Source organism: Chelonia mydas, chromosome 2 (genome assembly GCF_015237465.2).
Source record: "Chelonia mydas isolate rCheMyd1 chromosome 2, rCheMyd1.pri.v2, whole genome shotgun sequence".
Lineage (NCBI taxonomy): Eukaryota > Metazoa > Chordata > Testudines > Cheloniidae > Chelonia > Chelonia mydas.
This window is the reverse complement of record NC_057850.1, coordinates 162,852,547-162,877,562: the sequence shown is the minus strand read 5'-3', so window position 1 is coordinate 162,877,562 and position 25,016 is coordinate 162,852,547. Positions and strand designations below refer to the sequence as shown.

Below are 25,016 nucleotides of genomic sequence, written 5' to 3'. Positions count from 1 at the left end.
ACTGCACCAATGGTAGATGAAGTGGGGCATGGGATGCCAGTTAGGTTCTTCTTGATTTTCTCTTCACTCAAACCCACTGTTGAAAGCTGCACAACATAGACTGTGGCTCTTCTTTCTGTGCTGGGGTATTCCTGATGCAGGTAACAGGGCTAGGCAAGAGACAATGAGTTTTGGCAGCAGATTAGGAAACTTTCTGTGACTTATTCCCACCTAGGAGAGAATGAAGGGAGTGGGAAAAGCATGCAGGGAGTAAGAGAATTAAAGGGACTTTCAAAGCAGCTAAGCTTTTGCACTGAAAATGAGACAAAGATTCCAATAGCATTTTTCCTGCATTAAGGGCATCCAAGCTAGAATACGTTTATCACCACGGGACAGTTATTCATTATGAAAACAGGACACAAACCTGTTGAATTGACAGTTATCCATTCTTTAAAATTCTGCTCAGTGGCAGACTTGTTTGAGGATTGTTAATGTGATTCTTACACACCATCCCATGCAGAGCTGCTGGAGTGGTCAGACTCAGCTTTGGCTGCAGCCCTTCTTTTATTCTCCGACACAATCCAGCTTACTATAAAAGGCACACCTGTATAGTGCTGTGACAAGCTAGCAGTTCATAGCAAACCATAGATGCGAAACACGGCTGATCATGAAGGGATCTGCAGTAACAATTCTCGCAGGGAAGAGAACATGAGCTACAAGAAAGCATGCATTGGTGGCCTTCCAGGATGGTGAAACACACTCTTGGTTTTTGTTTTTCTTACTCTTAAAAATATAATCGCTCACCTCTCTTCCTCCTTCCCTAACACAAAATGCATTCACCTCGTCACCCTCCTTGCAGTCCAAGCCACATAGAAGGGACTCGAGGACAGGACATCTAGAGCAGGAAAGATTGTTGTTAGACCGGAGCTCAAGTGTGTCTCTTGCTGCCCGAGGTACAACACTGGCACTCCTGCAACATTCAAGGAACATCGCGGTGTCAGGGTACAGGTAACCACTTGGCCCCCAGATGAACAAAGGGTCTAATTCAGTCTGCTCCTCCCTCCCCTCCTTCCTGAGGGGGAAAATTATAAATTGGCTGCTTGGGGGACAGAGAAGGGAAAATATCTGTGACAAAGCAGCCAGGGTCATAGGACGGAACCCTCTGCTGGGGAAAGTTTCTCTTCCTTTTTGGTTCTTTTGATTTCTGGTTGTAAACGTTCACCTTTGAAGGGAATCCTTGCTGACTCCTTTTTGCTTTTGCTGAGCCAAGTATCAACTCGCATGCACATCTAGGGGAAGGAAACTCTTGTGTCTCTTGCCCAGTGTCTCTGGGTTATAGAGATGATGTGGCAATTGAGGCAGAGAGAGTCTCTATGCCACTGACGCACATGCACTCTCCCATTTTTCCTGCTCACTTAGAAATTCTATAGCATTAGGACAGCATCTTATTCTAGGTTTGTATAGCACCGTGTACATTCGCTGATTTAGGAAAGGGATTTTCAGTCGTAAGCACAGCAGAGTAGAGAAGACTCTGGGTTGTTTGTTTCCTGCTGTGTCAAATGGAGCCCACACAGTTCCGGGGTTAAATGCTGGCCCTGGTAACAGAGGGGAAGTAGAGATGGTAGAGATAACCTTGGGAGTAATGCCAGCAAGCTGGGGCTCTCTCAGACTGCAGACTGGAAGCTTGTGTAATGCAGTACTAAATATGCAATGAGTAATGCCTGACACCTGACACCATCCCACTCAAGCATGATCCCCGGTTCACAGAGTCAGAAATGTCGAGGGAAACCAGATGAAAGTGATAACAAAATGGGAATATCATACAATAGATCGTTGTGCGGGAGTAGCTTGCAATCCAAGCCACCACCAACTGTTAAGATCTTTTAATCATCATTCCAGTACACTATGATGCTTTAGAAGCGCTTTATGGAAATAGGACCTGACACATGAGCCCTCCCTTCCTACTCAAGTCAGTTTTCACCCTGCTTCTTATGAATGAGTAGTGCATGTAAGAGAGATGCTCACTAAAGCAAGAGTGGAGTACATAGCAACAACTACAGTTAATACCAGTGTTTGGATTCCTAGGGCTATTTTCAATTGCTTATAGACTTTCCTTTCCTTTTTTTTTAGGCTGCAATTTGGTAGATTTATAAGTAGCCCAGGGCCCATTTTTTTCTTCAGTTTTTGAGAAATACGTGAATTAAGTAAATATACATTTTCCCAGTTTGACTTTCTTCATAATAGCTGTAGCACCTTGGAAGTTTGAGGTAGAAACTTGAAATCTATGGACTATCTTGGATAGATCGCAAACGTACCTTTTGGTGATCTCGTGAAAAATGTTCGGGATTAGTGAAAGTTCCAAGGATTTTTTAAAGAAAGGTCTTTGCATGTGCAACCATAACATTTCCAGTTCCTGACTTTTGTATAAATCACACTTCATCCTTATTCTTTAACACAGTCATTTTGCATGGGATTGGATTAGGCTTTTATTTTTTCCTTCTGTTGCAACAGTTAGAAAAACAATAAATACTTACAAAAAATAAGTGGCTAAGAAAGCAATAGAGTAAGCGTGCGAAGAGAAGTAGGTAGGGGATTAGTGGAGGAGGACTGCGGGACAGAAAAGTAGTGAAAGGAGGCAAAGTTACAAATCTTTCATAGTAAACACTATTCAACCAAATAAACCAGCAGTAGACAAGGTGAAATTATCTGAAAAGATGAAATGCAGTTTGGATTTAATCTGTTTCAAATAAGCAGAAGTTAAAAACTAACACTTCATCTCGAAACTTCAAACCCCTTCCCAGAAGTGATGGTCAAGGCCAAGAGCACATTTCAGAAATAAAGAAAAAAGTCACTTTCACAAGATGTCCTTTTTTCAAACAAGATGCAATCTCAGTCTGAAACATGATCAACAACAAAAAAAAATCCGCTGTTTCTCTATCGCAGTGGGACATGTGTGCAAGCCATCTTAATAAAATGAAATTGATAGTATTTTTCACAATATTTAAAATACATTTTATGCTATTCTTTTTAATATATTGAAGGCCATCTTGAGTGACTACTCAAGAGACCAACAAACATTAGCAGCTTAACGGAAGTGGTCTTCAAATAAAACTGTGGAGTACACTTGGGATGGTCTCAAAAGACAGAAGGCAGACCAATAAACTTCTGCTATATACAGATTTCACTGTAACTCTATACAAATTGACATCTAAATGTTTCCTTAGTGGGGTTTTCTCCTCCCTTTACTGCATGCCATATACCATCTATCCTAAATATTTCTACAGTGATCATCAGCACAGAGCTGCATAGGTTGCATGTGTTATCACTGACATGTGTCAGTCAGGAGAGTACATGTGCACATCCTCCAGAATAATTGAAGATTATAGCATTTGTTTTGGAATATTCCTATAAAACATAATAGGGATTGAAACCAATGGGGTTCTTCAGGAATTACTCTCAAAACTTATAGAAAGGTTTTCATTTTGTTACGTTCTATAAGGATTTTTGAGCCATCTTATAGAATTCAATAACAAGGATATTCTAATTCTATATTCAACTCTAAAGGTTAGTTCAATAAGCCTGTAGTCTATCATTTTTATTGAATTCTTTACTCTTCCAGAAAGACAGAAAAATAGGCACACAAAGAAATGCATGGACCTAGTTTTTTTTTCCTGTTTTCAAAAGTGATAGGACAGTGTCCCTTTCAAATTCAGATACTTCTTTTTGTATAGGACGTTTATCTATATCTTTATTACATCGGTCAACACAGCTAATTCATAAACGCCTGCAAAATTGGTAGATTGTGCTGCCCTCTGGTGGGGAAAGTAACCATTAACCCAGGTCAGCAGCAAAGTTTATGCCCAGAGTAGTTCATTCTGTTTTGTATTTTGTTTTTTGGATCTTAAGTTGCCAATACTTGCAACAGAAACTCACAAAGATTTTCCTCTGCTGAATGCATAGTTTGGGCAGTAGAAACCAGCGGATTCACTGATAATGAATGACATGTTTCTACCAACACAAGGATCAGAGCAAAGCATTTACTACTGACTCAGGTCATTTCCCTGACACTTGGAGTGGTGTCTCCTGCTCTTCCCCAATCTTGTACCCTTTCTCCCTGCAGACTTTCCCCTTTCTCTTCTTACCCAGCCTTCCCATCTTTCCCTTCCTGCCTGGAATATCTTCCTTCCCCTGCACGCTCAACTAACCATCTCTCCTTCCTACCATCCACAGATCCCTCAACACCTTCCCTCCCCTTCCTCAAGTATTTCCATTTTTCTGTCCCCCTTTTCCAACTAGTCTTTCTCTCTCTCTCCCTCCCACCTTGCTTTCACCCTCCCCTGGCATTTTTTCTTCTCCTCCCTGCAGTCCTATCTCTATAGGGTAACTGGGGGTGTCTTTCACACTCCATCTCCTAAAAGTTTCCTCAGACACACCTTTACGGCAGCCCACCTATCCCACATTTTTCCATAGCTCCCTATCCCTTGGGATCTCCCCTGGGCTCCTCTTGCCCCTCTAGCAACTTGAAACTCCTTATTTGTCCTTCACTCCTTTCCCCCAATCACTGGAGGGTTAAGCATATGAGAGGTGGATATGAGGCAACTGCCTCTCTGCACAGAGATGGTAGGAAGAAGCAGACAAGGATAGAAGTAGCAGCAGCTTCAGACTGTATAGAGGCAGCATTCATTGAAGCTCAAATCCTCCTAGTAGTGACCACCAAAGAACCGAGGATTCTCAGAGTGGAGCCAGGCCCGGCCATATGAGTAGGCTCTGAGAAGTAGGGAGAGCGCTGCTTACTGCCTCACTGCAGTGATGGCCCTGCTCACTTATCAGTCCTGCTAGCCCCTCAGTCAGTATTAATTATTATTATTATTTTTTTTACTACCATAGTGCCTAGAAGCTCCCGCCAAGTACCAGTGCTAGGCACTGTGCAAACACACAATAAAAAGACAGTCCCTTTCAGAGCTAACAATAACTGTGTTACAGTTGCGTAACTTCAACGAATGCCTTCTTTTTGTCAACATTTTGCATAATGGATATGCTTCCTGGCAGGATTTTCCCCATAACAAAACAAGTGAAAATGGAGAGGTTTAGGTTAAAACAAAAAAATGATTTCATAGACTTTTCCCATCAGTATACCTACTGCTCTTACCAAGCAGTCTTTTGATTAATGAAGAACAAGACCCTCACACGTCCCACCATTGACAGATTATCCACCACTGCTTCTGAAGCAGGTACAACACAACAGACCATGCAGTTGACTCTGTATTTCTCTGTGGACTAGATTTGTTCCCGGTCCTCGTTTTTAGGGGTCAGGCATAAGGACAGCCACCCTGCCCAGCATAGTTAGATCTATAAACAAAGCTTGTATAATTCAGATACAGCTACAGGGATCAATAATCAAAATGCACATATGGCTCCTGAATGCAACCACTGTCACCTTGCAGTGAGCCCTGGAAGATAAAATTCTTTTCCTGTGCTAACGCAGGGTGTGGTTAAAGCAGCGGAAAAAAGGAAACGATGAAATCATTTATACGTACTAGGCCATTTCAAGCCAGCAGGAGAGGGATGTTTTTAAAATAATATACAAATGAGGAGCTCAAAATCAATAAAAAGTGGGAACATGGACAGCTTTTTCCTTTTTGTTTGTGACTATGCTGTAGATTCAGAGTCCTTTGTGAAACAGATAGTATTGTTTTGCCTGTTCTAAAATAGGAACTGCAAGCTCTGGGGTAAATGGCAAGAGTTTTGGCATAACTTCTCTCAGTACTTCTCATAACTTCTCTCTAATATTTTTGAAGGGATATTTTTATAACTTCCCATAGTAACTCATCAGTAAATCACAACAAATATCCCTATGACAAAAATGTGGGGGGAAGGGCATGGGAGGTGGTGGGGATTGTTCTCTTTTGTTGTTCTTCATGAAATATCCGTGTCCATCTGCTAGTTGGCCAGGCCTGTTTGAAACGTGTAGAAGGCTATGTGTTTCCACTTCTATGGCTGATTACCTCATCATTTCAATGGGCGTTAGGAGCCTACCCTGCTTAGGTGCTTTTGAAATTTCCTAGGAGGTGCCTATCTGATGTTTAGGTGCCTAAAGACCTTTGAAAGTCTGGCCATAAGGCCCCTTTGAAACCTCCCATCTTTAATTTCTGTAGAGACTGTTGGGACCACCACAGTGTAAACGGGTTTTCTGACCCATTCTACTCAAAAGGCATCATGAAGATCTTTTCATTAATTCTCTAATCCTACTGTGTTAGCACTTGGCTGAAGAGCAAAATCTTCATCAGAAGGGCCAGGGACAACTATAAAGAGGCTTAAAGTTTTCTAAATTCTGGCCCCACTGAAGTCAACAGGAGTTTTGCTATTAACTTCAGTGGAGACAGGATTTCACCCCAGGGGACTATCCACCCAATAGGTCTGACAAGATCTAAAGATAAAACAGTCCTCGCCTCCCAGAAGCTGTTTTTTCACCTGCAAAAGGACTTGTCTCTCAGGATATCGGGATTTGTGTGAAATGCACACAAGCAAAAACCCAGCGGCCGCTGACCAGAATAGCTCTCTCTAACACTCTGACTGCTAAACTCACATGGATGACAGGTTTCAGAGTAACAGCCGTGTTAGTCTGTATTCGCAAAAAGAAAAGGAGTACTTGTGGCACCTTAGAGACTAACTAACTAACCAGCTTATGCTCAAATAAATTGGTTAGTCTCTAAGGTGCCACAAGTACTCCTTTTCTTTTCACATGGATGGTTTCTCAAGGAGGATGCAGTGAGTGCAGTAAAACCAGTATTGTCAACAATCTACAACTGCTATGTGGGATTTTTCTGAAATCTGTCAGAAAGGCAAGGCAAAATGTAGCTTTTACTATTAATCGACGGTGCTGTATTGGGCCTCAAAAGCCTCAACTTGTTTCCTGCTGACGGGGGTGGAAAAAGCACTCCAGCCAAATCTGGTTAGCATCCCACTGTTTGAATAGGAAGAAACTATGTCCTTTTGGAATGACTGCTGGGTGCACTTTGCCACTGACGTTTATGGCCTACAATTTCATTTGTTTTCTCGAAAGTTCGCATTATGGCTGATGCTGTAATTATCACCCTTTTTTCCCTTTGGCACTTTAATTTGAGTTCTCAAATGTCATCCATCTGGCTCAAAAGAAACCTCCATCTGAAGCAGGCTTTCCGTTTTCCCATGCAGTCCATTGCATTTAATGATGGGAACCTGGTTAACAATGATTCTGTGGCCTGTAACAAATCATTTTCATAGCCGATTAAAAAAAACCCCAACAACCCTGCCGGTTCATCCCACATGAAACTACTGCTTATAACTTGTCCCACAGACATCTGCTTCCCTTCTGCAGGTTTTTACTTGGCATCACAACAGTTGAAGATAAGGAACACTTAGATCAATTTTCAGAGTAACAGCCGTGTTAGTCTGTATTCGTAAAAAGAAAAGGAGTACTTGTGGCATCTTAGAGACTAACCAATTTATTTGAGCATGAGTTTTCGTGAGCTACAGCTCACTTCATCGGATGCATAGCATATCGTGGAAACTGCAGAAGACATTATATACACACAGAGACCATGAAACAAAACTTCCTCCCACCCCACTCCCCCGCTGGCAACAGCTTATCTAAAGTGATCATCAAGTAGAGCCATTTCCAGCACGGGAGTGGGGTGGGAGGAAGTTTTGTTTCATGGTCTCTGTGTGTATATAATGTCTTCTGCAGTTTCCACGATATGCTATGCATCCGATGAAGTGAGCTGTAGCTCACGAAAGCTCATGCTCAAATAAACTGGTTAGTCTCTAAGGTGCCACAAGTACTCCTTTTCTTTTTACTTAGATCAATGGAAGTCAGCTTTGGAGAGCCACCAAATAATCAGGGAGCAGAAACCTCCCTGACTGCATAACAACAATCACATCATGAAGTTGCACCCTGGTTCAATGTTACAATGCAGTCATTGTGGTATAAATCCAGACCACACAGTACCATAATTATCTGTGGTGTCAGCAACTCTGTTCCCTAAATACCTTTTCTATTACTTCCTCATCCTGGCTCTGGTTTCTGGGATGGAGGAAGGAAATGGTAGAACCTTGGCAGAATCTAAGCAGCTCAGAGAGTGGATGCTACAGGAGCTTATTGCCAATGCCAGAAGTGTCTTAAGCCAAGAATCATTAGATTAGGTCAAGTCTATCTCCCGAAAGGGCAGGATAATCTGTATGTAGAGGACATCTCAGATATTAAATTGATACTGAGACCCTGTGCAGTATATCTGAAATGTTCGCTACTTAGAGATTGTAGCCAAAGATCTGGGAAATGTGATTCTAGTTACAGTAACTACAAGAAGGATTTTTCTCTTGGAGGGGGTAGAAGAGGGATAGATGGGCCAGCTAAAGTGACCATACATATTTTTAAACATATAATTCTGCCACAAGCTACAGGCACATTCAGATTTCAGACATTTCCCTACCACCACCCAACAAGTTCAGTGGTAGTCAGATTATGATCTCTGTAATCACAAAGTTCAGGTCCAGATCTTCAACCATCTCCAAATCTTTGCATGAGGGGGTACTCAGATTCATAATTCTGGTACCCAGTAATTAGATATACACACACATATAGATGTAATGTATTTGCATTTACTAACAAACATACATCAAGTTTGTTAAATAAGGGAGCATAAAAATCTCCTCTACTAAGCCGATGAAATGAGCTGTGGTGGGTCTTTTGTAGCTTTGACTTTCATCTCAGGCCATTCTGTCATGAAATAGAGGGAGTGAAGACTGAATCATAGGGTTAGAAGAAACCACAAGGGTCATCTAGTCTAACCCCCTGCCAAGATGCAGAAGAAGCCTTGTCTTCTAGGGTGCTTTGTCTTTCAACAGTTCTTGACATAGTAGAGTTAGAACGGACTGCACAGGGCACAACCCAGATCTCAGCAAAAGGGTCGTGGAATTATTCAGGATACTTTTCAGATGATGATAGCAGCAGCAGCCAAACTACGATACACGCTTCTACTGGGAGATGTGGGCAGGACTTGAGAAATCTATACATAAAATCTAAATCACCTGTGCAGTGTCCTTCTGCTGAGCCCCATATGTGTCATTACCAGGCAGCAGTAAGTCATGTGTATTAGCCAAGCCATCTTTTCTCTACAACACCGACGCAGCATGGGAAAAAGGCACAGTTTAAGCCTGAAACAGACCCACACAAAGTCTGTATCTTTCCCTTACTTGTTATAATGTTACTACATCATTCCCTATTTTTTCCCATGCACACTCGCTGAACAATGATAGTATTTTTATTGTATTTATTTAGACATTCGAACCCACGTTTTGCAGGCACCAAAACTAATGAACTTTTTTCTCAGAGGACTTTTTCACTTCTTCTTTTTTGTGTATAATTAAATACAATTCACATGTTCAACAGGATCATGAAGGAGTGAGTGAGTGGTGGCAACATGTCCTCCTCCATCTATGAAACATTACTGCAGCTGTAGTCCATTAGATAAATATTTCATCATGAAGAAAAGGGCAAAAGTGCAAAAGCAGCTTATATGGAGCAACCAAAAGTAATTTGTGTGGAGAAAAAGGCTTTGAAAGACATAACTTTTAAAAACACAATTAGAATTAATAATACAAGTTATTTTTCAATATAGAGGGTTTTTTTTAAAAGCTAATTTTAAGCAAAACCCAACACACATATGCAAAACAATATTAAAGGACACTATAGTGATTAAATTATAATTTAAAAAAAATCATTGCGTTTCATAGCAAAATTCTGCCCCCAGTTAAACAAACACACACAGGAGATTAAAAAAAATACATAATGGAGATTTTTTTTTTAATTTTACCCAAATACTGAGGTAATCAAGTTTACTCAGGATCCTACAGAATCCTATGAATTCACAGCCTTAGACACAACTTTAAGCTGTTTAAAATGAACTGGGCATGTATTTTTCTAGCATAGCTTCAAAGTGTTCTGTGCGTTCACAGAGCTTTAGGCCTCAATATGAAAATAATTAATTTGGGCAAGCTTTATAATGACACGAGTAATATTTTTCAGCTTTCTACTTGTAAAATCTATTGGCAAGGTTTCACATTTTATCTTGCCTCCCATCTTAAAAACAATGGCCCAGATTGCCCCTTCCCACAGAAAATGATTTGAGGGGAAGAATGTTGTCTGAAGAGTTTTCTCTGAATTATTCACACAACAGCAAGGTTTGCCTTTCCCACTCAACCATGGACCAAGCAGTGGTTTTGCCCCCAAGGGATCTGCAGGAACCCAGGGCCATAGGCTACCCAAAAAAGAAAAACATCTACAGAAAATAGCTTTTCAACTAAATGGCAATCACCCCATCCCCCCAAAATACTTTTTTGTCAAAATCTTTCCAATTTTTGTTGACCCCCCCAAGTTTTTTCTGTTTTTGATACACAAGCTGACTTCTACCACCCACCTTCATGTCAGACGTGGCAAGTAGAGAAAGGACTGAACAGCGATCCATGACTTGGATACTATCTAGCTGACTTCTAAATACTATGAACAGGCCCAAATCAAAGTCCCTGCTTCATATCTTGAAGCCTTGAAAATTCCCACTTCATATTTTTATCCTCAGTCCGAACAGTCAAACTTCTGAGTAAGTGCTGATTTGGATATTTTCCCCATTGTGTTTGGATAAGTTCATATCCTTGGTTATGGTTGTACCCATGTTAGAGATACAAAGGAGTTAAGACAGGAATTCAATTGACAGCTATCTTCATTTATTTAAAAATGATTGCAGTCATTGCCTAAGACACTGCATTTATCATTACTGTAAGATGTAGCATTTTTAACCACTGCGGTAAAATACTATTGCATTGTAATTTCCCAGGGAAGTGCTTTGATACTATAGCGGTGGTCAGATAGACAACTCTACAAAGCCAGACAGATGTAGCATTTTTATTTGTTTGTAATCAAGTTTAACAGAGAACTTCCCTTATGGAAGAGTCCTATAGAATATATCAGAGATGAAACAAAAAGGGTTTCACAGAAATTTGATACAGTCCTATAGAAATTACTCTAAAATCTCATAGAATTTAATAATGAACAATATCCCTTCTAAACGTTTTGTAAACCATCCTACAGCAGAGATATTAAATTTCCTATTAAATTCTGTAGGACAGTCCCAGAAAAATGGAATGTTTCTTTTCCAGTCTCGTGTAACAGTCCTTCTATTTATACAAGCAGTTGGCATTGCTTGGCGTTGGAGCTGAAAGAATTTAAATAAATCTGAAGTAGAAAGACTGTGCTCTAGCTAGCTACACTAGTTATTCCAATTTTAATCTAAAGCACTACAGTAGTGCTGAAATCAGGGTTGGTTTTGATTTTCAAGACTTTCAAACCACATCTTGGAATTTTCATATTGACACTAAAAGCTTCCATAGAACTATCAAATGTAAAGCAAATACATGAAGCACGGAGACATATGCTCACGAGCAACTTTGGAATAATAGCCCACCCAGAACTGAACTCTAGTCATTTGAGAAGAATTTCTAGTACTTCTCAAGGTGGGAGGTAGTTTTCAGTGAAAACGGGCAAGCAGGCCACTGATGAATTCCACATTGCTTATGAATATTTGGTGCAAGTGGCCTCTTTCTCTGTGACAGATGGATTACAAATGGAGAACAAGATTAGAGTAAAACAAATGTCCTTTGTATTTGGAGGGGGTGGGTTGCAATAATGGTATTGCTCCTTTTAGGGGCACAATCCATTGCTCATAAATACATTAAGAATACATTTGTTTTTCTTTGAAAAATTGTTAAAGGTCACAGTGTAATGGCTTAGTGTTGGTAATGATATTTCATGCCTGTTTGAATATTCTGTCCGCCTACCTTGCTGCTTTGAGACACAACTCAAGAAAGTACTTAAGCACATGGTCTAAGGTCTGTCCCAAATAAGGATGCTTTACTGAATTAAAGCCAAAGTGAGAACTGTTCCAGGGAAAATGAGCCACATGTAATCCTGAAGTGGTTCAATGGCGAACAGCTATAATGCTTTCTATATCTAGGTCCCTGGTTCATATCTGACAAATGATTGAAAAAAAGTCACTTGTGTGAATAAAAACAGAGAGTTCTTGTTACTATGATTCAAGGTTTCTTCTTTTGCCCCCAAACATTCCCTTGCCGCCTCCAAAGAGATTAATTTTACAGAGAAAGTAAAATTAATCTCTATAAAATTAATCTCCTTGAAGGTGAAATGGGAATTATCAGTCCTAGATCAGCAAAAGGCCGTATATTAGATATCTTATGAACTCTTCATAGAAGTGCCTATTGTATGCCACTGGAGAATAGAGGAACCTCCTCTCCTCCCTTTCAAAGAGGATACAACAGTAGTGCACAGAGCTAGGCGATCTAGTGATATACTCCCCTCCACATGGGCCAATTCCTCTGCTTGGTACAGCGAGGTAGGTCATGTCACTAGCAAAATCTAGTGAACACTATACTTGCAGTTCTTGCTCGCAAAGGAGCACAAGTATTGCTGTTGTGTCCAGCACATGTGCACAGCATGAGGTGCCCCTCCCCTGGTCACATAGGGGTCAGGAGCAATCAAGCTCAATTTTAAGATGGGCTCAAAAGAAAACCACGTTTTGAAACATTGCTGAACTTTACAGTGCCTGAAATCCAGATTCAAATTCCACACCTTGAGCTCAATCTTTGATATCTCCATATCAAAAAACAGAGGTAGGCCCCAATTCAGCAACACACTTTAGCACATGCTTAAATCTTATTGAAGCCAATGGGACGACTCATTCTTAAACTTAGCTATGTGCTTAATATCTTCCTGAATTAAGGTCTATGTATGCTCAGTTGCACTAAGTCACCATAAACTGACATCACAGTAAACTGTAACACACTGGTGTAGGGAAGAGCCTTCAAGGATGAAGACCCAAATGGTTTTAATTTCCCTTTAAGTGACAGCCAGAGTTAATGCCAGATTTGGCAGGAAGCAGACATTCCATGCCCGTTGGATTTATATGGACATGAAAAAGGGTTTCCCTTAAAATATAATGAAAACCTTTTGCTCTTTCAAGCACCAAACTTGCACTGCTTCTGTGAGTCTTTAATCGCTTTTAAAAATAATTTTGTGCTGCTCTGATTGTTTGGATGACTCACAAAAAGCATGAAGAGTAGGATTTCCATTAGAGTTTGGTACTTTGACAACAGAGGATGGGGAACAATAGAAACAAGACACTGACCAGTATTTCCCCCCCTTGGAAGAGTTTGTGATAAACAAAAAGCTGTTCATGGCACCGTGTTCTGATTCATTACTGGCAGTGCTGCAACATTTAAAAAAGAGGAAGAAGATTATGGAATATTTCCATATTACCAGGGTTATAGTCAATCTGCCCTCTCCTGAGTTAGTTTGTGTCTTTCCCCCGTGATGGTGTAAAGAGCCCTCCACCCTGGGCAGGGGCCAGGCAAAAATCACTATCCTTGGCCACAGAAAGGAGCACGCTCTGTACTCTCCTTACAGGGCAGAGCAGCGGTCACTTTTCCCATGCCACACAGAGCTCCTGGAGACAAAGTACCTTCTTTAGGCACAGTGAATCCTATTTACTATTGCTCTGCAGCCTCACCGCCAATCCCCCCCATATTTGAACCCTCTTGGGGTAGGAAGAGTTGTTCTGGAGTGGTCCTACACTCCAAATATTGCTCACCTCTCAAGGCACTTAAGCACCCTGAGCAGTTAGGCAGAAGTTAGGGCAGCTCCAGCACCAGGGGCTAAGTGGCTCCTGGCAGCTCCAGAGCTGGGGAAGCCCAAACTGCCTCCTCACCATCCCTATACTGGGCTCTGCACTGGGACATGGGTAAATTTGACCCAATACTTCCTGGAGCTTCTGCTTGGATGGTGCAGCTGCACACTACTCCCTGTGCAAGGCAGTGCAAATAAGGCACAGTCCAACCTTAACACATGATGATCTAAGGCAATGAATGGCTCTACGGTATGTTCCCAACCTGAGTCCTGACTTAGTGCCCCTTGCTGAGTGATTTAAAAATAATATACCAACATTCCAGTCATGTGGTCAAAAACACATAGTAGGTTTCAAAAAGAACTTGAGAAATGAGTAGAAAGACCCCGAAGATGACCGCACGCAGAGACACAGACACACACACATTTTTTAAAAGACAAACATTCTCCTCTATTTTTTTAAAAAGTGTGTTTATATTCACAACCAGGGAGTGAAGGTACAAAGTGAATATTATTATTACTATGCCCAAGATTGAGATCTAGTTATAGGACAACATTTCCTAAATCACCTATGTAACTTAGCAGCTTAAGGCCTGGTGACGTTTAATGCAGCTTAGGCTCCTAAGTGACTTAGAAGGTCTTGTTTCAGAGTAGCAGCCATGTTAGCCTGTATTCGCAAAAAGAAAAGGAGTACTTGTGGCACCTTAGAGACTAACCAATTTATTTGAGTATAAGCTTTCATGAGCTACAGCTCGCTTCATCGGATGCATTCGACGAAAGCTATGCTCAAATAAATTGGTTAGTCTCTAAGGTGCCACAAGTACTCCTTTTCTTTTCTTAGAAGGTCTTAAAATTTTACCTACAGAGCCCAGGACTAAAGAAAATGAAAAAAAGATTCACATCTTACCATCAGAAATGGCCACAACTTGAAAGGAACTGTTTCCAGTGGCCCTGATGCCCTGTGGCAAGCTCTGTCAGTTCAATAGAGTCCTTACATGAAAGTGTTGGATGCCTAGTCAGAAGTGCAAGTCTTGAGAGGCTAAGTGAACTTGACTTTATCATTTTGCCCTGAGGACTTCATTTTGTGGTTAAAAACAGAAGCTGGCTAGGCAGATATTTATAGCACCTTCTTACTCCCATTAGCTTAGAGCTCACTTTGGTAGAAAGCCCCACCAGAGACTTAGTGTCTCTTAATCCAGACAGATACAGTACAAGGACTGATTTGAGGACTTCAATAACTCAGCCATAGGTTTGAGGTCTATTACAGGTGTGGGTGGGTGAGATTCTGTGGCCTGCAATATGCAGGAGGTCAGATTAGATGATCACGATGGTCCCTTCTGGCCTTAAAGTCGAAGTCTATGAGTCTAAGGCAATACTCTTTTTAAAAATTTTTTAAACAGGATACATGTCCTAGAGTCAAAACAAATATCCAGGCAGGCATTAGCCTGGGAGGCAGTGTAGTCCGATGGTTAAAGCAGGGAATAGTGAAGTTGGAAGAACTGCATTTTAATTCCTGACTGCACCATTGACTTGTGTCTTTGGACATCTCACATTTATGTGCTACAGATTCCTCATCTGTAAAAAAGGAATATTAATAATTACTCACCTTTGTAATGCACTTTATCAGTGTTGGCAGTTTGGTGAAAAGCTGCAAAGTTGTGGCACAGTAAAGAAAAGGGCTAAATTGCAAAATCTGAATGCGGACAAAGTCTCCAAAGTTTTTGGTGTGTTCACATTCAATTATTGTTTGGTCCATTATATAAAAAGTATTCAGCTGTGACTTTCAGATGTGAGGTTTAATTTCAGATGCAGTAGTGTAAAGTATTAACTATGACTAATTACTGTTGGTGTAGATTTCAAAGAAGGACTTTCATATCACAGCAAGTTTTTCAGCCTATCAGACTGAAAGAATAAACAAGCCCGTGTGCTTTTGACTTGTTTTTCATAATTATTCTTGCTGCACTTGCTCTAGTGAGAGTATTTTCACTTGCACCTTCTCAGCCAGTCTTCTCTTCCTACTTGATCCTGCAGCTGTGAAATCATGGTACGTGCGGTATCACAAAATACAATCACAATGATTTGTCTGCAGGATTAAGAAGGAGAAACAAATTGTGTATGTGTCAGGAGGGAGAGGGGAAATAAAATTCTGATCTGAGCAGAAGTATCTGAAATAGAACAGGGACTACAGATAATGATTTATGAATATATGAAATTACTGTAATATTTAAGTTTCCTTTAGTGTAAAAGCCCCTCTCTTAAAGCTGAAAATGGATGAACTCCCAAATGCCACTTCATAGAGTATGTCTACACAGCAAGCAAAGGTGTGATCACAGCACAGCCCGCAAACCCATGCTAGCTTTAATCTAGCTAGCATGGGTAACAATAGTGAAAACGTGGCATCACGAGGTAGCAACCAGAATACAACCACACTGGGGACTCTGGGTATGTCTTGTGGTTGTGAGCGCATGCCACTTTCCTTGGAGCAATGAGGGACAGGCATACATAATGCAAGACAAATGGAATCCCTACCCTTTGCAAACACTGAGCGCAGTCCCTCACACACTTCACATTCGCAGGCTCATGCTTCTTTTTCACCACTGTAACCTGAGCAAACACAGCTGGAATGCAAAATAACGTCTAACAAAGACTGGGGAAAATCTAATCCTGTTTATTCTGGCTTTTTGCATTAAAAAAGGGGGCAGGGCAGAGGAAGGAAAGAGACAGGAGTCAAAACACGATGCTATACCTCAGCAGTCTTTAGAAAAACCCATTTAACAATTGTTTTTTGTTCACTTGGCAGGGAAAGCTTTTTCCTACAAGTTATCAATTACAGAAAGTCACAGGTCACAAAAATAAATTCATTACATAAAGGCAGTTCAAGCCTACAGCCAGTGGGGGTTCAGGCTTGTCATTAAGTAGTGCTGATTTACTGTACAGCAAGTCTTCCTCTCTAGCAACTGCCAAGTCTGGATAATAAACATTCAAATAAATAAATAAATAGAGGGAGGGCATCACACTGGCTCCCACAATCTCTTGGATACTTTTAAACTGGCTTCAAACTTACATGTAGGGAGGCGACCACCAATCATGTTGTGAACTACAGCCTCTTGCTAAATGTGAAAAGCAAAATTAGAGCACAGGTCCAACTCTCTGCAGGGCATCTGAATTTATGAAGCAGAATAAGAATATCATCATCCTGAAGCTGCCACTTCAGACCTCCTGCAACTTGGAAAGGCATTATCACCTGGTACTGCATTGTATTTAGCTACAAATGAGCACTGGGCCTTTCTTAGATAAATGTGAGTTTTACACAGAAACCAGTACCTCTATTCTAACGGCACGATTAGGTTTGCAGATTTTCTAATGAGGGTTTGATCTTGTAATCCCGCAGGTGAAAGTTTTTCCTCTATGAGAACTACAGAATTAGTTTCCAGCCAGGGCTGGCTCAAGGCACCAGCTTTCCAAGCAGGTGCTTGGGGCAGCAGTCCGTGACCCGTGGCGGCAATTCGGCGGCAGTTCTGCCGCTCTTTCTGCTGCGGCAGCTTTCGGTGGCAGCTCCACCACTATTGCAGTGGGGGCAATTCGGTGGCGACTGCTTGGGGCGGCAAAATTGGTAGAGCCGCCCCTGTTTCCAACACAGCAAGTACAAATGCTCATGAAAATTTAGGTCTCTTATGCCCAAACCTTAAAAGGCGCTTGGTTTTCAGTAAGTACTAAGCACCCAAATGCCTAAAAATAAGGCCACTTCAAAATGTATCAAGCTGGGCACCCAAAATTATTAGTCACTTTGGAGAATGTAGACCAAGGAAAACATTACTGAGTGGGACAGAGAAGCATAAGGAAAAGAAAGGTGATTAGAAGGAGGAAGTGAGTCCTAACAGTTGCAAGGATAAAGAAGAAAAAGAGAAGTGTAAAGGGCCCAAGAGTAAAGTAAAGGAACTTTATCTATTTATCAAGTCATGGGCTGAAGGTTTAAACACAAGTGAACTCATGTAAAACAAAAAAAATCACAGGTACAATTTCACACATGGGCATTAGGGGATTCGTTAAATCAAACCAGTGAGAAGAGATGCCACAGCAGGCTGGAATGCTGCTCACCAGGGGTATCTGAGGCAGAAATGCACCGAAGGAAAATATCAGGTAGTTTTCTAGTCGTAGGAAGTTATAATGGGAGCTAATTAGGAGGGTATTTGTGAGTGGTCATCAGTGGGGATTAAACACTGGACCTCTTGCACTAAGGCCCTAATTCAGCAAAACACTTAGGCATGTACTCAGTTTTCAACGCATACTCAAGGCCCATTAAAGTCAATAAGACATAACTCCATTTGCTGAATAGGAATCTGCTCGACCCCATGCTCAACCTTAACACATGCATAAATGGGTTGCTGAACTGAGACCTAAAAGCCTGAGCCTCTCCTGCTTAAGCTAAAAGAACAAGGACCATAGCTGCCAGCTGTAGTTACCCTATTAACCACTTATGTGGAACAGCCACTAGAGGGGGACAAAGACCCTTACTGTGGTGATGTGTGTCACAAGGGTATGTTGGGAGGGAGTTTTACCATTGTATTGTATGGGAGCAGGATCAGAGCCTAAGTCAGGGTCAGGAAGCACTTGAAAGGGAAGTACAAGCATAAGAAGCATAGATTCTATTCCACATTTCAAATACAATTAAAAACCAAGCACATTTTGCATTACAGGGTTAATAATGCTATTTGTGGGTTTTGATGGCTATACAAACAACTCAGTCTCTGCTCTCATGATTTATAATATTACCTGAGCTCATTTATGGAATTATATCCTTACAATTCACAGATGATTTTATTAACATTTAATTATCCCAGTTAAAAAGCTAGCTCTGATCAAAGAATCTTTGTGAAGATTCTACTTACATTTTCTCATCAATTGGTGAATAATGACAAATATTTGTGAATTTTTTTTCATTATTCTATGAGGCTTATTTGGATATTATGTTCCTGAAATCAGACATGCCAAACCCGTGAAAAAATGCAGAAATTGGGCTTGTTTTTGGCTTATTTGGCTTGCAAATTGCTTGTTGGCTAGTTTTTGGCTTGTAGCTTGTTGCAGCTTGTTGCTTCTTTTTTTTTTTTGATCGGCTCCCAGCAAGCAGAGGTAAGAGGCAAACAGGGGCAACGGGGGGAGAGAGTCAGGGGTGCACAGCAGGCCCACCACTGTCCCAGACTGCATGCTGGGGGGAATCTAGTCACATAGAGTGTTGGAGTTCTTAGGGATTGGCTTGTTTGGGCCTTGTTTTGAAACAGGATTAGCTTGATTTTTGACTTATTGTGAAAGTCGGGTGCTTATTTACCGCATGAAAGTTGGCAACTGTGCTTGAAATGCATTTAATTATGGCCGCATTTTGTCCTCAACTCCCATTGACTTCCACCAAGAACTGAGAGTGCTGAGAACCTTGCAAGATTGTATCAGTGAAGAACAGGCCCAGTAAAGTGAACTATATGGGCTACCCCTGACTTGACCCCTTTCTCCACATTTTGCAGGAGTACCTATTACTTTGGAAGTAATGTGGCCCATTGATTAAGGCACTGGACTAAGGGCTAGGTGACCTGGATTCTACTCCTTTTTCTACCACCAACTACCATTCTTTGCATCTGTAACAATGGAATAATATTGTCAACCCTTTGCTGACTGATGGCAGATGTTAGGACCATGCAGGTCAGTTTGCCATTGGAGAAAAAAATCAGTGACATGGCCTCTGGGCGTGTTCTTACTGTAACTTGTTTATTTACACTATACTCACCACTGCTTAAACAAAGTGCTCACAAACTACATGTAGGCAAAGCCCCCTTTGAAGTAACTCTGTTCAAACACCAACGCCCAGTTCTCAGGAGGCAGCTCTGCCACAAGGATTGACTCTAGTGAGAGAGATCTAGCTGTTTGCCCTTAAAAGAACCTGGATCACACAAAAATCCCTAAAATACAGCATTTCTTCAAGAACTGTACTTTGTCTGCATGCTCAGAAAAAGAACCTGCAAGACATGTAACGACGCCATCTGGTGAGTCCTGCCATAACAATACTCTTCCACCTCTATACAGTACTTGGAAATTTCTGGATGAAATGTACTGAAAATATTCATTATTATTACTTCTAGAGATGGGTGGAAAACAGGTCTTTTGCTTCACATAATACCTGTGATTTTTTTTTTCAAATAGAATAAAAAGAAAAAAAATTCAAAATTTCCTATTAAATGTTATTCAAGAAAAGAAAGAAAGAAAGATATCATTTTTGAGTTACTCAGAATGTTCCAGTTTGATCAAATTGAAAAGTTTCATTCTGATTTGGACTTTATTTTATATTACATAAAATTTGGGAAAAAATGAAAATTTGTTTCAAAATGGGGAAAAAATAAATATTCAATAAAAAAAGTCAAAATTGAACATTTTGATCTCACTGTAACACATTTTTTCCATTTCTCATGGAAAATTTTAGTCTAAACAGAAACATTTCTGCAAAACATTATGCTTTCAATGAACGGGCATTTTCCAGCTGAAAAATATTCTGTCAGAAAACTTCTAACCAGCACCCCTACTACTTTAATCCAACTCATATCTTGTATTGAACCTAATCTAATTCAAGCTGATTTTATACCAGTGTAATTCCACTGACTTAAATAGTGGAATAGTTCCCAAATGACACTAGAAAATATCAAAATCAGACCCAATATTAAAAATTCTTCATTAAAGCCAAGTCTACATTTTTCCTTCCTTAGCTTCTGGCTCATTTTCTAACCATTTTCTGAGACGAGGATGTAAACGGTTAATATTGATATTGTTTGAACTGTGAAGAAGAGGAATGAAAGTGAGATGGACAAGAAAAGAGCAATGGAAGGAAATAAAGTTATGCATAAATGAAAGGAAAATGATTTAGAATAAATCACTTTTAAAAAGTTACAATAAATAGTGTCCAATATCTGAACATGCAAGTGAGGGGCATATTAAGTAAATGGAATGCAAGTGGTCTGTAGCATGGTTCTGTTTCACTAAACATGATCCTGAACATCAGTCAGAATTTTTCCAATGACATTTTACAGGTAAGTAATAGCATGTACCAGGACCTGTGGCTGTTAAAACTGTCAACCTCATGTGCATGGGCCAAGGGCACTATCTGCTGAATACAAATCTTTCTAACCTCCTTGAAGCTCAAATTTTGACTTCAGCTCAGCTGTGAGGAGCAGACTAGAAGGTTTCTGAGGCTTTTTTCTATCAGACAATTTCTCCCTTGAGTTGCTGTGAGTGGTATTCATCTTGAACTACAAAGGTATCAAAAGGCTTTGCCCAGCAGACAATGTGGCCAAGGTTGAACCTAGAACCACCATGTAGAGTCTTGGGCAATACATAACTGATATACAATACTGGGCAATTCTTAAAAAAAAAAACTTTAAAATCGTGACTTCGCCATCAGATACTGCTACAGCAATAGTCATGGCACTTCTGTATAGTCATATAGGAAATACCCAAAGTGTACTGCAAATAGTGGGGTGATGTTAATTAGTTACAATCATAAATGAAATGTTTATAAGGATGGCCAGAAATAGTGTCAGTTCAGGTAGTCATTTAATGGAACAACAACATCCTGTTGGAAGAGAAGGATTAAAATCAATACACAAATACAGAATCTTAAAAAATATTTACTTTCTGCATTTTGACCCATTCATTTTAGTCTTTTGGATGGAACAAAAGCTAATGAGGTTAACACGTTGACTCGTGCTTTCTGTTGCATAATAGCAGCATAAATTGGAGCCTTTGTGAGCTGCGTAGACTGCTCCCTCCTTTAAACTCATTTTATAACAAATATTTTAAGAGTTATTGGCCCTGATGTTCCTGTCTCTCATGTAATTTCACTTGTTTCAGTGGAGTCACTCTTGATTTATACTGGTCTAAATGAAAAGAGACTTAAGCCCATTTTTTCATACATCTTAATAAATTGTTTAAGTCTAAATGATTCTTTAGTGCGGTGGAGTCCTGCTCAGCCCTTTCAGCCCCACAGTGGAGCATGCTCAATTGCATTATGGGGATGGCACATGACCAGTCCAGGCACAAGTAGGAGTTGAGGGGATGAAGCATGCTCAGTCTAGATCTAATCTTTGGAAATATTAGCTGATAAACTCTCATAGTCATAAGTCACTACTGAGCAGGTGCAAACACAAGATTTGTAAATCTGTAACCAAATAGTAAACACTTAGTATATGCTCAGGACCTCCAGGATTAAAGTAGACTGGATCATGCTAGAGTTCAGCTCTGCCTCCTGTCTAGGTAGTGTAGATTGGGTTCTCTGGAGGCCAAGTGCAGCAATTGTGTCATGCACAGAGATCTAAATGTCGTGATACTATGATGAAACCATCTCAAGGCATGACATCTAAATTCTGTCCTGACCTGCTGGAAATACTTTAGCCTCTGTGTTACAAAGCCCCTTTTAGATAATTTCACATGTGTAAAAACATTTCTTTTTAACACAATTTTTTCCCAGTCCCATTTTTTCCCTACTGCATCAAAGCATGATTTTCAGATGAAGGCTCCTATGCCAGGAGAGAGAGAAAGAATCAGCCCATACTATATATGATGGTCATTTGTCCAATGTTATACCACCTGGGGGAAAATTTCTTCCTGGCCTCAAGAGCTCTCTTTCCCTGGCCCAATAACTATTCATGGTCTTTCATAGGGGCAAATCATAATGTCAATGAATGGTCATTGGGCTAAGGAAAGCAAATGAGAAAGACTATCACCTCGTGGTTAGGGCACTCACCTAGGATATGGCAGGCCAAAGTTCAAGTCCCTGCTCCAATGGCTATTTGATTATTTATACACTGTGGCACAGCTTTAACAGGAGAGACACAGAAACCTCCAGGGACCTTGGGTATAGCCTCTGGTTACCAGCCCATACACCATATCTACACTGCTATTGTTACCCATGCTAGCTAGAATAAAGCTTGCACAGGTAGGCCTACCCATGCTACCATCACACCTTTCACTTGCAGTATAGACATACCCTCTAGAGTGACATGGAAGAAGGCATGAAGAAGCCATGGGAGAAGATCTGCTGCTCTGTAATCCTCAAAGGTTCAGAGTATTAATGTGGTAAGCAAATCAAAAATATGGATGCTTCTCTGAACCGCTAGAATAAGTAAAGTTGGGCTGAAACTCTCCTAGGAACAAGATTTCTACTGAGACTCCTGGTATTTCCAGCACCTAATTGTGCCTGAACTACTGAGAAATAAACCTTTCCCCTGAAATATTGGTGCTTTCCCTTCCAGTCCTGTCGAGATCCAGAAAGTCAAGAGGAGCACAAAAATGTTGTTGTTGTTTTTTTAAAAAAGCTGAACAAACTTTTTCACAAAAAGAGTTTGAAGTGAAGTCATGTAATCCAAAATGATCGACCCATTTGTATTTACACTTATTCTTGCCATGGTTTCCAAACAAATCTATTGCCATTCAAATGCATATTTCATTTAAAATATAATGTTGAATAGCTGAAGAGATAGTGGGCCAAATGTACCACTGGGTTCAGTTTTATGCCAGTACAACTCCACTGAAACTGGCAGATGCACTGGTGAAACCATGATGCACTGATGAATCAGGCCTTGTAAAAGTAAGACAAGTATAGTTCAAGCCAGAACATTATGGAAAATAGGAGAATAATATACATTTCTTAACATTATGACTGCCGAATGGAACACTCAAGCTTTGAAGTGGGCAGACCACAAATCAGGTAGAAGGAAACTTTCATCTTCAGTTAGAAGCCATGTCAGCTTTATTCTGCAATGCTAAGCATTCATCGATAATCGTTACAAAGCACATAGAAAAGAAGTCAAAGGACCGCAAGCACACGCAAACCTTTTGCTTTATTAAATGTTATGAACAAATTAAATGATTGCTGTTATCCACCTATATTCTCTGGTGTTCATACATCAGCCAACTGACAAGCTGTTTTCTGTAACTAGGCAACTGGCCCACAGCCAAAGTGAATACACATATTTGCTGCTTGCAACTTTTGCCTTGTAGGTGATCATATGGTTACAATGGATGACATGCCACACATAATGCTCAAGTTACCACAATCACAGATACAATGGCTTCATTAATGTATTGCTTTGGATAGCAGTACAGTTGCTTTATGCAATAATCCTGGGGGACTTTTAATTGCCTTTTTGTTTACTCACTAAACCACAGAATTTGGTAACCCACAATGTGTCCTCCTGTGGTTACTGTGGATTAAAGAAGTTCTCTTGCAGATTTTGCATTTGTGAGTTTGGACCCTGACTACTGGAAACTAAAATGGATTTTTTTTCTTTATGTACAGACATAATGCAGGGAACGGGATAGATTTAATCACTTCAGACTTTGGCAGGACTTCTCTGTTTGTTTTCTTTAATTAAAACATATTTGCTGCACACACCCAACCTTGTTGTACAGAACCACATTATGATAAATTATGTGTAGACTATAGGATCTCTGAGTTGGAAATAAAGGACAATTGCGGCTTTAAACAGTGCTGGGAGCATAAAGTAATCTGACACTCTCCTGTTCTCTCCCCTCAACCCCCCAGCCTCAGCTATATTTATTATTCGGATTTATATACAGATTCCACATACCTGAATCATGATCTCAGCCTTGTCTTGTATCAAATGATGATGATCCAGTGGTCCTGTGCAAAATTCATTCCCCAGGCAAGCCAGACTCACTCTACAGCCCATCAGGCACTGTTGGCATCTGATATACCTGCAGCCTCAGCCTCTTTAATCCAGTTCAGTGAACGGGACCCATCAACTCCACTTCTCTGCTGTCTTTCTAAAGAAGCAGCCCCAAATTTGCTTTGAACCTGCGACCCTTTGCTGAGAGTCAACATCCAAATGTGAGCCAAAACCTTCCTGTATTTGACCTTTTGCTTCTTGGAGTTGAGGCAAGCTGAAGCTCTTTTGCTGCCACCGGTTCTGCTGTTCTCAAAGTCCTGGTCTTTCTGCCTTTTCTCTTTTCTTATCGGAATCCCATGCTGGCCACATTGTGCCCTCTCTGAGGCTGGGACAACAAATAAGAGGGCTAGTGTCTAAAGCTGTGTCTCCAGCTGGGGAAACTTAGCCTTTCCTATCCTGGTGGGAGGGTTTTTGGATCACTGAATGGTATGGATACAATAACAAAGAAGCTAATAACTTGGAAAACAGTCTGTTTTGAAGGGTGTACTCCTTTTGGAAAGAAGAAAAGAGAGCTATCCAGCAATCTGTCACTAAGGCAAGCTGATAATACCAAAGTAACTCGAGAGCAAATAATGGTTATTTAAAGT

General features: G+C 40.6%; 1 protein-coding gene across 10 annotated transcripts in view; it reads right to left on the bottom strand.

Annotated features, from left to right (window-relative positions):
- The window catches only part of TNS3 (tensin 3), a 340,704-nt gene extending 315,907 nt beyond the window's left edge, over positions 1 to 24,797 (bottom strand). For 9 of the 10 annotated variants that reach the window (XM_007061354.4, XM_027823761.3, XM_027823765.3 and 6 more), the window contains exon 1: positions 24,331 to 24,797. In XM_007061354.4, the coding sequence (XP_007061416.2) occupies positions 24,331 to 24,432 (102 nt within the window). In that variant the 5' untranslated portion in view covers positions 24,433 to 24,797. The remainder of the gene's footprint in view (positions 1 to 24,330) is intronic. The other variant, XM_043540492.1, reaches the window with a different exon arrangement.
- Positions 24,798 to 25,016: the final 219 nt, after the last annotated feature.